Source organism: Idiotropiscis lumnitzeri, chromosome 1 (genome assembly GCF_059441095.1).
Source record: "Idiotropiscis lumnitzeri isolate Australia: NSW breed Sydney's pygmy pipehorse chromosome 1, RoL_Ilum_1.0, whole genome shotgun sequence".
Taxonomy (NCBI): Eukaryota; Metazoa; Chordata; class Actinopteri; order Syngnathiformes; family Syngnathidae; genus Idiotropiscis; species Idiotropiscis lumnitzeri.
This window is the reverse complement of record NC_142391.1, coordinates 19653181-19665666: the sequence shown is the minus strand read 5'-3', so window position 1 is coordinate 19665666 and position 12486 is coordinate 19653181. Positions and strand designations below refer to the sequence as shown.

Sequence of the window (12486 nt, the reverse complement as noted above, 5' to 3'; positions counted from 1 at the left end):
AACTCAACTGTATTTTTAGAGCACTTTAAAACAGCCACCGTTGCTTACAAAGTGTACTGTGCATGGAGCTAAAATAAGTCATAAAACAACAATGATGGTTCCAAAAAAAAATTTGAAAAACTAGTGTGTGATTATTGCGTTATTTGGCATCTAATTGTAAATTCTCTGTCCCTTCTCTCTGATCTTCAGATACCAGAGTGTCTGCAGGACAGTTTTGCTGTCCCCCAGCATACTTACTACCTATATGTCATTGGGATGGTTCTCAGCACGCCACTCCCGGATGAGCTCAACTTCCGCCGAAGGAAGCTTTACCCACCAGAGGACAGCACCCGGTGTTTCGGCATCCTGACCGCTAAACCCATACCGCAAGTACGCTAGAGTTGAATGCTTCTATACTTAATTTTTAGGAGCGGAGCAGCAACCACTGCAAGGTCTCTGTTGTGTTAGTAGAAATGATTTGGACCTGAACAGCGACCACTGTGTGGGGGTGTTTGTTGGTGGCACCATAAAGATAAATTTTTCTTTGCTTTTACATTTTACGTTTAAAGCATTGGTACTGACACCAAAGATAATTATAGTGGAATTCAACATTTTATTAATGTTTACCCCACATTTTTTTCAAACATTTTTATTCAACAGTACAAAAAATGTACAACAATATTAAATAACACAGTTAATATTAAAATAAATAACCAGTTAGCAGGATAAGCACTGTACAATGTTACACAAGAATACATTCATAGATATTTCATTTCAGTGTCATATGGATGTATACAACTGCATAGATATCGTAGCTGCAGTTCCCATGTCCGTCCCTTGATGTCACTCTTGGTCCAGCTATGCCGAGTTGTCATCAGAGCCGGAGTCCTGCTGTGAGATGCAATTTGTTTGAGAGGTTTATGAGGTGTTTTCTGACTTCAAAACAAGAAGTTGTCAGACTATGTGGCCAAGAAGGGTTTGAGTACACAAAAATTGTTTGTAGAGGCTTCTGAGGTGACAAAGTAAGTCTCCTTATCACAGATCTGTACTTTACTGAGAATTAGCTGTCCCCGTCAAAGCAAAGTGATTTGTCTTGATTTTTTTTTGCTTCTAAATTTTGGCACGAACAGATATCATGTGGAGGTCTGAACTGAGCAGTCTTGGGACTGCGGAGACATACATTTGTGGGATATTCACTGCACAACTATACATTCACCCAAGTGTCGAGGAGATGTCCATTTGCGAGATATTCATTGCATAGATTTCGACAGAGATTATTTGGCTTTTTAAATGTGCACGTTAGTTTTTGTTACCATCTTAATTCAAAAACCTGTGAAATGCTGCCATAATTGTGTTTTATAATACCTGTGGAATAATTGATTACTGTATTTTCTGGTCTATGAACTGCTTCTTTTTTGACATGCATCAAACCCTGCGTCTTTTAATATGATGTGGCTTTTTTTTAAAGAAATTTTCACTGAGGAGCTTAAAGCCATCAAGAAATTTACCCATAGTTTCGTCACATCAAAGCGATGAAATTACAGAAAACGTCACAGTGGGCCAATTAGAATGTCCGAGTGAATATTCATCAGCTATTTATGGTTGTAGTGCACACACGAGGGAGGAGCAGGCTGCCCGAGAGGGAGCCGTGCGTGTGTGTGCGTGTCTGTGTGTGTGCATAGCAATGCGCATGGATGTGTGGATGCTATTGTGTATTCCATCCATCTGTGTGACATCTTTCTTTGCAAATATCCAATAATGTCCAATATTTGGGTTTCATTGCTAAATTTAGCTGTTGCAGCTTTTAATCAGGTGTGTTTTGTTGTCTGGCAATTGTGGTAACATTTGATCATGTTCCAAAAATATTAATTACAAGTCGGACTGTTCACTTTGGTGCAGTCTAGTCTCTTATTGGCATACTAGTTAGCCATAAGAAACCTTTTTTCCCACCTCTTTCCCAAGTTATTACATAGATGTATAAGTTTATTATTGTATCTCCTCACAACAGATCCCCCATTTTCCAGTCTACACTCGCTCGGGTGAGGTGACAATCTCCATTGAGCTACAGAAGTCTGGCTTCAACCTCACCGCCACCGAGCTTGACCTTATCATTCGCCTGCACCAGTACATCTTCTCCCATATTCTTCGCTTAGAGAAACCTGCATTGGAGTTCAAGCCTACACTTGCTGAGTCTGCTTACTGTGTTCTACCTCTCAATGTTGGTGAGTAGATGTGTACTCAGAAAGTGTTGCTATTTCAAGTGGGTGGCTTGAATATTGTGTGGGTGTGTGTGTGTGTATTTAGAATTAGCGTCCAAAAAGGTTCTTGCGGCAATTACTATAAGTAATTGGTTAGCATTGGTTTTAGGCCGGTTTAAATGAATGCTTCAATATTGGAAATTGATTTAAGTTTCAAAGAAATTAATTCTGTTTTGTTTGCTTCCTGAGCTAATGACCTCTGATCACTTGTGCAGCTAAACTCGACAAGTTAGCTGACTGACTGCTGAGAGAACAGTCATTGGCGCAAAGACTGACCTTGAGGCGGAAAATATCACATGCCCTCCAACTCATGGGAGAAACCTGAAGTATCGGAAGTCCTCGAGTTACGACGTACTCAACCTATGAGGTTTCGACTTTACGATGGCCGTGCCGCGTCCGATATTTTAGCTTGACACTGCAGGCAAATTCGAGTCAGTTCGATTTTTTTTTTTTTTTGCCCGTACGCGACCTGTATCTGTTTTTCATAACAGTTTGAACGGCTCAATTACCTAATTACATTGAGTGGAGACTCGACACATCAAGACTGGACGAATGGTAAAATATATAGGCTGCGGTTATGAGCTTCGCGAATTTGTTTTAAATTCGATGCACGATGAGAATAGCTACTTGGTCCATTTATTCTGCAAGCAATGCGACATCACGTTATAGTGGGTTGGTTTCCTATGTTGTCATTGGTAAGGTATTTAAGTTATATATACAGACTTGTTGTTCAACTCTCTACTTAGCACCTGCTAGTTCTCCTTGGCTCCTTGTTCACATACGCAGTCCTCATTCAACGCATGCGCACTCCACATTGCTATGTGGATGACAGTCAGATGTATATCCCACTGAGCAAAAAAGACGCTCTCTCTCTCTTTGAGACCACTTTTGTCCTGTCTAGAGGAAATCGAAATCTCTATCACTTAATTTTTTCAATTTCAATGAAAAGAGGACAGAAGTTATAGTGTTTGTTCTCAGTGGCCCTTCTTCTTTCAACCCTGTTGACCATGGCGACCTGACATCTTATCTAAAGCCAAAAGTCTTGAACTTGAAATGTGATGCTTTATTCATCTCGTGAGGGAAAATTACATTTGGTGCACATGGTTACTTTAAGTGCAACAAGTATTGAGTTGTACCTTCAAGTAGGGCTGGGCGATATGACCTCAAACCAATATCGCGAGAAATTGAGCAATTTTACCTCGATAATGACTAAATTCAAAATAAATGCAGGAAATGCATATTGACAGTTTTTTTTATTGACCAACTGGTACACATTACTTTCAATGAAAAACAAAAGTACAAAAATCATTTGTATAAACATTCCAAATAGCTTGCTTTGCATGACTTGAACAATGTCACAAAGAAAAAGGGTACCTCTTGCAAAATCTTTTTCTGCAAATAGATTGCGCCAAGATGCTGTCATGATGTAAATAATGCCAAATAAAAAATATGCTAAATAAAATGAAAGAAAATGTCAATCGGGGAAAATGTGCCGTCTCGAGTACTCTGCTGCGCAGTCGCCACTTGTCGTCTATGTAATGCACAGTCAGGCTCAATCAGGGATCCATGTTGCGACCCGACCACAAGTCGGCTGTAGATGCAAAATGCTTGACATGTTTAAGCTCTCGGCCCGATGTAGTCCATATCGGGAAATACGGCTTTCATGAAGCGTTTAAATCCTGTGCGCACCACTGTAACTAGAGGAGCTTTATCTTTAGCTATGAGCTAGGCTATCGCGTCCACCTCTGAGACGTTCTCTCGTATGGTGTTGCCTCCGTTAATGGGCTGTTGTCACTTGTCGAACCTTGCTTCTCACTTTGAACTTTCAGCACAGCATGGTTGTGTTGTGGGTGGTGAACAAGCTTCTGGATTTGAATCGCCAGCTACGACAGCGACGTCTGTTTTCTTTCCCGATCAGACGGGTGGAGTCACGTGACTAGAGGCGCCGTAGTTGCCTTAAAGGGGCATGAACATTGCGGCAGACAGATAAGGCTTTTCTTTTTTTTTTTAAACACCAAATTTACCGTCATGGGCAAAATGGTTTCGGTCATTGTAATAAATTTCGGTAACGGTACATTTTCGGTTTATCGCCCAGCCCTACCTGCAAGATAGATGTATGAATCCCTAACGGTTAACATGATTATAGATAACAGAATATGTTCCATTCTTTTTCATCTCTTTTTGTAGTTGGAGATTCCAACACGCTTGATATGGACTTCAAGTTCATGGAGGACATTGAAAAGTCTGAGGCCCGAACTGGCATTCCTACTACTCATTACACCAAACAAAACCCATTTACCTTCAAGTTGGAGGATTACCAGGATGCTGTCATCATTCCAAGGTACTTGGGAAGAGTGGGGAGTTGCATAGGATTCATGGGCCTTCTGCTATTGCAGAGATTGTATATGTCATGTCACCTTTTCATTTAAAATGGCTTTTAAATTGGGGTTTTTATTTATCCTGAGATCATATTGAAGGGGGCAGCAACTATTAGTTTTTTCCATAATGAGCCGTGGGTGGTTTAATAAAGGCTTGCGTTAGCAGCATCTTCAAGGTTTAAGGGAAGGATTTTACACCATGGTTTACCATGGCAATTTTTAAAACGGGTTGTCCATGGTCAATATTTGGTTGTTTAATCATGCAGAAAGTCCTTGAGCACTTTAAAATGGCAGGGCTGTGGAATATTGATCAACAACAGTTGCAGTTAGTGTTACAGTTGTAGAGAGCTCAAGCTAAAATGATCCATGCGGTAATACTCTCCCAAGGGTATGCACAGTTGACAACCGTTTGCAAAGTGCCACTATAGAGTTTGAGTCAACTCTCTAGAGAGTTAGTGGCAATAGGGAAGAAGCTGTTTGAATGGTGTGCCTACAATAGTGTGCAATAGCGCCTACCTGAGGGGAGGAGCTGGAGAGGTGGTGGCCCGGGTGTTGGGAGTCCAAGAGATTTTTCTCTACCCTCGAGGGTCTTGGTTATTGAGGTGTGCAAGTCCTCGAGGGTGTGTAGAATTAGAATTAGAATTAGAATTAGAATTAGAAATCCCTTTATTGTCATTGTACAGAACTACCTCAGCAGCTCCCGTAGCAGGCCGTGCTTCCTCAACAGCCTCAGGACGTTCATCTTCTGCTGGGCCCTTTTCATGGTGGATATGATGTTGGCCTCCCATTTCAGATGCTGAGAGACTGTGATTCCCAGGAACATGAAGTTCTCGACAGTTGACACAGGGCAGTTGGTCATTCTGAGAAAAACTTGCACGCGCACCACAAAATGTTTCTTGAGATTTTTATTACTCTGGATCCCACCATTTTTATCCAATATTAACAGCTCAATAATCGCTCTATAATCAACCATCATTGGCATTATCTTGGATGAAAGTAACTCCAGCCATGGCTCTCCCCTGCGTCTTCCAAACGCGTAACAAATGGGTTTCCGAAGACTGCACCGACACGGGATGAATCAGAATTGTTTTTATTGGCCTCGTATGTAAAATACACAAGGAATTTGTGTCCGCTGGTATGAGCTACACTCGTATTAGAGTAACAGGTAACTACGATAAACAAAGACATGACACTGTCTCAACAACTCCTGTGGCAGGCCGTGCTACCTCAGCATCCTCAGAAAGTACATCCTTTGCCGGGACTTTTACTAGATGGTGTTGATGTTGGCCTTCCATTTCAGGTCCTGAGACTGTAATTCCCTGGAATTTTACTGTCTCGACAGTTGACAGAGGACAGTTTGGCAATGTGAGAGGCAGCTGTAGCGAAGGATGTTTCCTGTAGTCAACGATCATCTGGTGACGGTGGTGTTGTCTACAAACTTCAGCAGTTTGACAGCTGGGTGCATTGAAGTGCAGGCGTTCGTGTAGAAGGAGAAGAGCGGCGAAGAGAGGACGCATCCTTGAGGAACCCCAGTGCTGATGCCGTGTTGCATAGTCTCACCTGTTGTGTCCTGCCTGTCAGGAAGCTGTGGATCCATTGTCAAATGGCGGGAGACACATTGAGCTGGAGAAGCTTGGCGGAGAGGAGGTCTGGGATGATGGTATTGAACGCAGAGCTGAAGTCCACAAACAGGATTTTCGCGTAGGTCCTTCTGCTGTTGAGGTGTTTCAGGATGTAGTCCAGCCCCATATTGAGTGCGTCATCCGCCAACCTCTTTGCCCGGTGGGCAAACAGCAGGGGGTCCAAAAGGGGGCAGATGGTCTTTAGGAAGTCCAAGACAATGCATTAGAAGGACTTCATTACCACGTCAGAGCTACAGGCCTGGAGTCATTTGGTTCTACTGTTGAATGTTTCTTGGGGGCCGGGATGATGGTAGACTGTTTCAAGACCACCTTCCACACTCATCAGCAAATTTGCTATGTGTGACAACAAGACTGAGAAAGTTTCTGTGACGCTATTGTGAAACTAGCTTTGTTCAGCATTGTTTGAGAAAAATGTGTCTCCCGGTGTTTAAGGTAAATAAGTTTTTTTTTTTTTAAAAATCCTTCAGTGACCTCATTTTTGAAAAGATGTCACGTTATAATGCAGAGACCTGCAGCTAATGAAGCAAAGCATCCAATATACGATATGTACAAATGTGTTTTCAGGGCTAAATTTAGCTGTTGCAACTTTTAATCAGGTGCACTTTGAAGTCCGGAAATTACATTGCACGTCTTTGTGATGATCAAATATGTCATTTAAATGAGAAGGTTTTTAGATTGATAAACTACAAGAGAAATGAGAGATTCAATAATCAAATCACAAATGAGAGCAGTTGAACCACAACATTGTATCTTCTAAAGGGCATCTGATCACTGCACAAGGAAAGTTGGGTTTTGAGGTCAAACGGGTTAAGAAGCCCCCTCTTATAACACTGTTATATATTACAAATGATGTCAATTGTCAGACGATCTAAAACAAGCTTTACTCTTGGGCATTTTCATAAATGGTGTCAAAATGTTTGTTTGCCTCTAAATGGATGGGCATTCGCCTACGTTTCTTTGTCTTCAATTACCATTCACTGTTCTGAGTGGACTTGTATTGTTGCAGCTTTCTCAAAGGTGGACTGAAGTGTGAATTATTTTTCTTTGTTTCATACGTCAAGTCACTTTACTTTGTGGATGTCTGAATACCAACAGAATCAGATAGACCAACAGCTGAAATACATGTACATACATAATCCTTTTTTGCTCATCCTCTCTCAGGTACCGTAATTTTGACCAGCCTCATCGCTTTTATGTCGCTGATGTGTACACAGACCTCACACCTCTCAGCAAGTTTCCTTCACCCGAATATGAGACATTTGCTGAGTACTACAAAACCAAGTACAACCTGGACCTGTCAAACCTGAATCAGCCACTCTTGGATGTTGACCATACCTCATCCAGGTTAGTAGTCTGTACATTGTTGTCTGCAACTCTGCGTATTACTGGACGTAATTAACTGGCAATGATACTTTACTTTCGCTGTGATTAGCCTCAAGTGTGCAGTGTGTAGCAGGTTTCATTTTCATGGTTAATAAACTGAAACAGTTCTGTTTATCCAAATTGCCCGACGAGGTATCGCCTCTTTTATGTTGCATCCGCTGTTCATGTTACGTCCGCTGCCAACCCCGCCTGACACGACAACAATCCACAGAGATTCCGCTGGTCAAGCTTTCTCTTCCTCCATGTTGCAAGTGCCTGGGCTGCGGATCTCAATTGAATATGACGTTATTATAAATTTGTGTGCGTCGGGGGTGGGGGTTTGGAGTAGTGGATCCTTCCCAATGATTGTGATCATCAAGATTGTGATGTACTTTTGAAGTCGCATAAAAGAATTGATATTGTGACACCCTTTGTTTATGCATGTATGTGTGTGTGTGTGTGTGTAAATATATTTCTTGTCTTGTGCTTACAGACTGAATCTCTTAACACCTCGTCATCTAAACCAAAAAGGCAAAGCACTGCCTCTCAGCAGTGCCGAAAAGAGGAAAGCAAAATGGGAAAGTCTCCAGAATAAACAGGTAATGTGTTTTATTTTTTTTTTTACCCCATCTTTAAAACACTATATACATTTCTATCAGTTGGTCATTATTATTTGATCAGACCATGTAAGGAGTGTTGTATTTTCCAGATCTTGGTTCCAGAGCTTTGTGCCATCCACCCCATCCCAGCATCTCTTTGGAGGAAGGCAGTGTGTTTACCGAGCATCCTCTATCGTCTTCACTGCCTCTTGACAGCAGAGGAACTCAGATCCCAAACAGCCGGTGAAGCTGGAGTTGGATCACAAATCCTTCCTCCTGATTTCAGGTATTAAACTAGAACACAACAATGTTTATAGTCTAGACCCAATGAAAGAACAACAAAGCAATTGGTCTGAAGCACTCTGACGCACTCACGGGCGACAACGGACACATTGCATCACCAAACCGTGACTGCTTTGTTAGTTGTTTGTCAGACTAAAAACGGCCACCAGAATAGGAAAGAAAATGCAGGCGAAACTCCACCCCGTGGTGTCTTAGTCAAAGTCAGCCGTAACGACAGCCTCGCACTTGGAGTGAAACTGCCACACATTTTCAAAACATGGCATGTGGGTTGCGCGCAGGTAAAAAGGCAAACTGTGTGTCGTATTGCTGTTGTGACTTCCGCGTTGTCGCAGTCGGTGCAGGTGTAATGAAACCTTAAGTCTGCTTCATATCATAACAGGGCTCTCCACTAACTTTTGCACTGGCGCTACCAACTTTTTCAATTGATCATACCGCACAGGATTTCCTCGCTCGCACCCTTTTTGTGAGCGCAACATCATGACCATATTTGCTGATTTATAGTTGTCTCATTTGGAATACTGTAGTTCCATACGATGTGAAGGTTTACAGTGATGCAAGATATACTTGCAAAGCACTTTGTACTTGGCTGTAACAAGTACTGTGTTTGCAACAAACTGTGCCTGACAAAACAGGCCCATTATTCTCTATAAATTTAATGAAGGCAAAAAAAAAGGAAACAATCCCTCGGCAAAAACTGAAAACATTGAAATAATAGCGGTAGCTAAACAGCTTCCAATGAATTGATACTAATTAGAATGCTTTTGGTAACATAAAAAAATACATGTATATTGCAGACTGGAACCAATGCAGCTTGTCATGTAACTTTCCAGTGACGACAGTCATGTCGTTCTTTATAGAACATAACATTTTGCCTTTCGTTATCACACCAAGTCATGTTTCAAATATTTTTTGTTACTCAGTTTAATGCTCGGCCTGTGAACAATGTGAAGGTAAACAATTGTTTCGTAACCTGAATGCCTACTTATTTCAAAGAAATATTGTTTTGTTTTAGCAAATCTTTTTTATCTGACAGGTATCCAAACTTGGACTTTGGATGGAAGAAATCAATTGACAACAAAATATTCATCTCATTACTTGAGGATAATGACATTCAAAGTAAGCACGAGTCACCTGATTCAATTTCATTAATGGATGACAGTCACAGTTGTGACAAGAACTTTGCAAACAGATCTACTCTCAATCCTTGCAATGGTGGCAATATTCTCTCAGAAGAAGAGCACAGTCGCCAACAAAATTGCCAATGCTCCCAGTGTAGCTTTCTTGAACTGCTTAGCCCTGTAACAATGCAAATCCCTACCTCAGTTCCTGTGCAGCCCTCTCACAGCTCGAAGACTCCTAGCACATGTCCTCCACAGCATAGAGATGAATGCACACTAGGAAGGGACTCGGGCCACAGAAAAAATGCTACCTCAGCCTCCAGTAAGGCCGAAGAGGGTCCCAATGGTCACAAAGCACCTTCACATAATCTTTCTGCTGTCCTGCATCCCAGCCAAGTGGCAGGAGACACTATAAAAAGGCTGGGGCCCAACCCAGGGCTTATCCTCCAGGCCTTGACCCTTTCCAATGCCAGTGATGGTTTCAACCTAGAGCGGCTGGAAATGCTGGGTGATTCGTTCCTCAAACATGCCATCACCACCTATCTATTTTGCACCTACCCTGATGCCCACGAGGGCCGGCTCAGCTACATGCGCAGCAAGAAGGTGAGTCCCATAATTACAATTGAGATTAATCAATGAATTGTTCTTTTTTTTTTTTTTTTTACTTGAGTTGATGTATTTTCTTTTTTTTTTATAGTAAAATAATGATTGTTTTATCCCTGTTTCATCCAAAATTTAGAAAACTGAATGATCCGAAAACTCAGATACGATAGTAGTTGATAAATTGAAGTACTTTGGTCCCATCACGGACACCTGTGTTCTATGTGCTTTAATAACACAAGCCTTTCTACTTTGTATCTTTGCAATTTGCTGTAGCTGTTTGTTAAAAATCTTTTGGGTCACAGTAAAACAATTATCCTTGTCCTGTATCTTTGTAGTTAATTACATTGCTGATCCTATCAAAGTATTTTTGGACAAGTTTATTCAAGCTTGTTCAACACAACCAATTCCCAGACAAAGTCAAAGCCTGGTCTGTTTGAAGCGTATAAGTGGACTCATTTATGTCCTGTTATATACCTTTGGTCTAGCAATATCCTCAGAATGGTGGTGTCACTTTTACAGATGGATTACATTTCATGTGTGTGTACATATATCACACAATATCAGAAGAAATGAAATGGTATACTACAGTTACTGTAAAAGACATGTTCTCTTAATGACATGCTTTCTCCTGTCTAAACAATTTTTTAGGTGAGCAACTGTAACCTCTACCGCTTAGGGAAGAAGAAAGGACTTCCCAGCAGGATGGTGGTGTCCATCTTTGATCCCCCAGTCAACTGGCTGCCTCCTGGCTATGTGGTCAACCAGGACAAGACCATTGCCGACAAATTGGATTCAGATGAGGTCAGTGGATTCCATACTGGTATATTTTCCATTCAATCGATTGAATGAATCCTGAGAAGGGTAGTGGGAGAGGGTGAGAGACCGAGAGGGCGCGAGACAGAGAGATATTATGAGCGTGACAGAGAGTCAATTCATGTCCAGTCCTTCCAAGAGAAAAGTTCTGCGTTAACGAAATATTTTTGTCGTCATTGTTGATGAAAACAAGACTGTCTACCACTGAACCATTTGTCCTAGATAATTAAGTTGTATATCATATTCAGGTCTACGCACCTCGATTGTTTTAATAATTAAAAAAATAATAATTAAATAAACAATGTTATATATTTTTTTTATTCATGTACTCTTTCCACCTTCCTTCACTTAGGCCAAAGAAGAGCTTCTGTCTAATGGGCGTTCTGGTAATGACTGTGGTGAAGAGGGGAACAAAGTCAATGATGAGAAAGACGTGCTTTTAAAGGATGAGCCAAAAGATGAGGTCAACATGGAGGATGACCTGGAGTACTACAAGGAACACATCAAATTCATCGACAATATGCTGTTAGGATCTGGTGCATTCGGTAAAAAGATCTCTCTGAGCAGCTACCCACCCTCTCTGACCACTCCCTCAAGCCCATCACCATCCATGGAGACGCCATATGAATGGAAGGCCCCAAAGAAAAACCCATATCCCTCTGCCCAGCACCACCCGGAGCCAATCCCCACTCTATCTTCAGCTGAGGACTTTGACTACAGCTCATGGGATGCAATGTGCTACCTGGACCCCAGCAAGGCTGGTGAGGAGGATGACTTTGTGGTGGGTTTTTGGAATCCGTCAGAGGAGAACTACGGCACCGAGCTTGGAAAGCAGTCAATCTCTTACGACTTGCACACAGAACAGTGCATAGCGGATAAGAGCATTGCTGACTGTGTTGAGGCTCTGCTTGGTTGCTATCTGACCAGCTGTGGAGAGAGAGCTGCCCAGATGTTCCTGTGCTCATTGGGCTTGAAGGTGAGATGACTCTATATTTCTTGCATTTCTACTTACAGCATGAATTCCAAACTTGTGTGTAACTTACTCATTTATAACGGAATGACCAATAATGAAATACTGTATGTACCTGCATAGCCATAATTGTTGGTGACACTGTCTCTGTCTGAGAAGGCTCGCTGTAACCAACTCGTGATTTGATTGGCTATCGCAACGTCTATCAACTCTAAATTACCTTTGATGCATACAGCACAAACGCCCGCACTGTTGATTCTGAAGGCATACTGTGAAATCTGCGAGGCATCTCAAGCTAGCTAAATTCTAATTGGATAAAAATTCTCACCTAAAAATATAACACTGGGATAGATAAAATATGACATGAATGTAAAGGATTTTATACTTTTCTTGTTTTATGTTAAGCCATTAGAGAAGTCCTTGAAGGCTTTGACCGCCCAGCACTGGCAAATTATCTGAC

General features: G+C 41.6%; 1 protein-coding gene across 2 annotated transcripts in view; it reads left to right on the top strand.

Annotated features, from left to right (window-relative positions):
- Positions 1–12486, top strand: part of dicer1 (dicer 1, ribonuclease type III) — a 38588-nt gene that overhangs the window by 10762 nt on the left and 15340 nt on the right. For both annotated transcript variants that reach the window (XM_088316896.1, XM_088316978.1), the window contains exons 16-24: positions 190–369; positions 1988–2201; positions 4425–4578; positions 7420–7602; positions 8114–8219; positions 8330–8505; positions 9556–10243; positions 10892–11044; positions 11409–12032. In XM_088316896.1, coding sequence (XP_088173022.1) covers positions 190–369; positions 1988–2201; positions 4425–4578; positions 7420–7602; positions 8114–8219; positions 8330–8505; positions 9556–10243; positions 10892–11044; positions 11409–12032 — 2478 coding nt within the window. The remainder of the gene's footprint in view (positions 1–189; positions 370–1987; positions 2202–4424; positions 4579–7419; positions 7603–8113; positions 8220–8329; positions 8506–9555; positions 10244–10891; positions 11045–11408; positions 12033–12486) is intronic.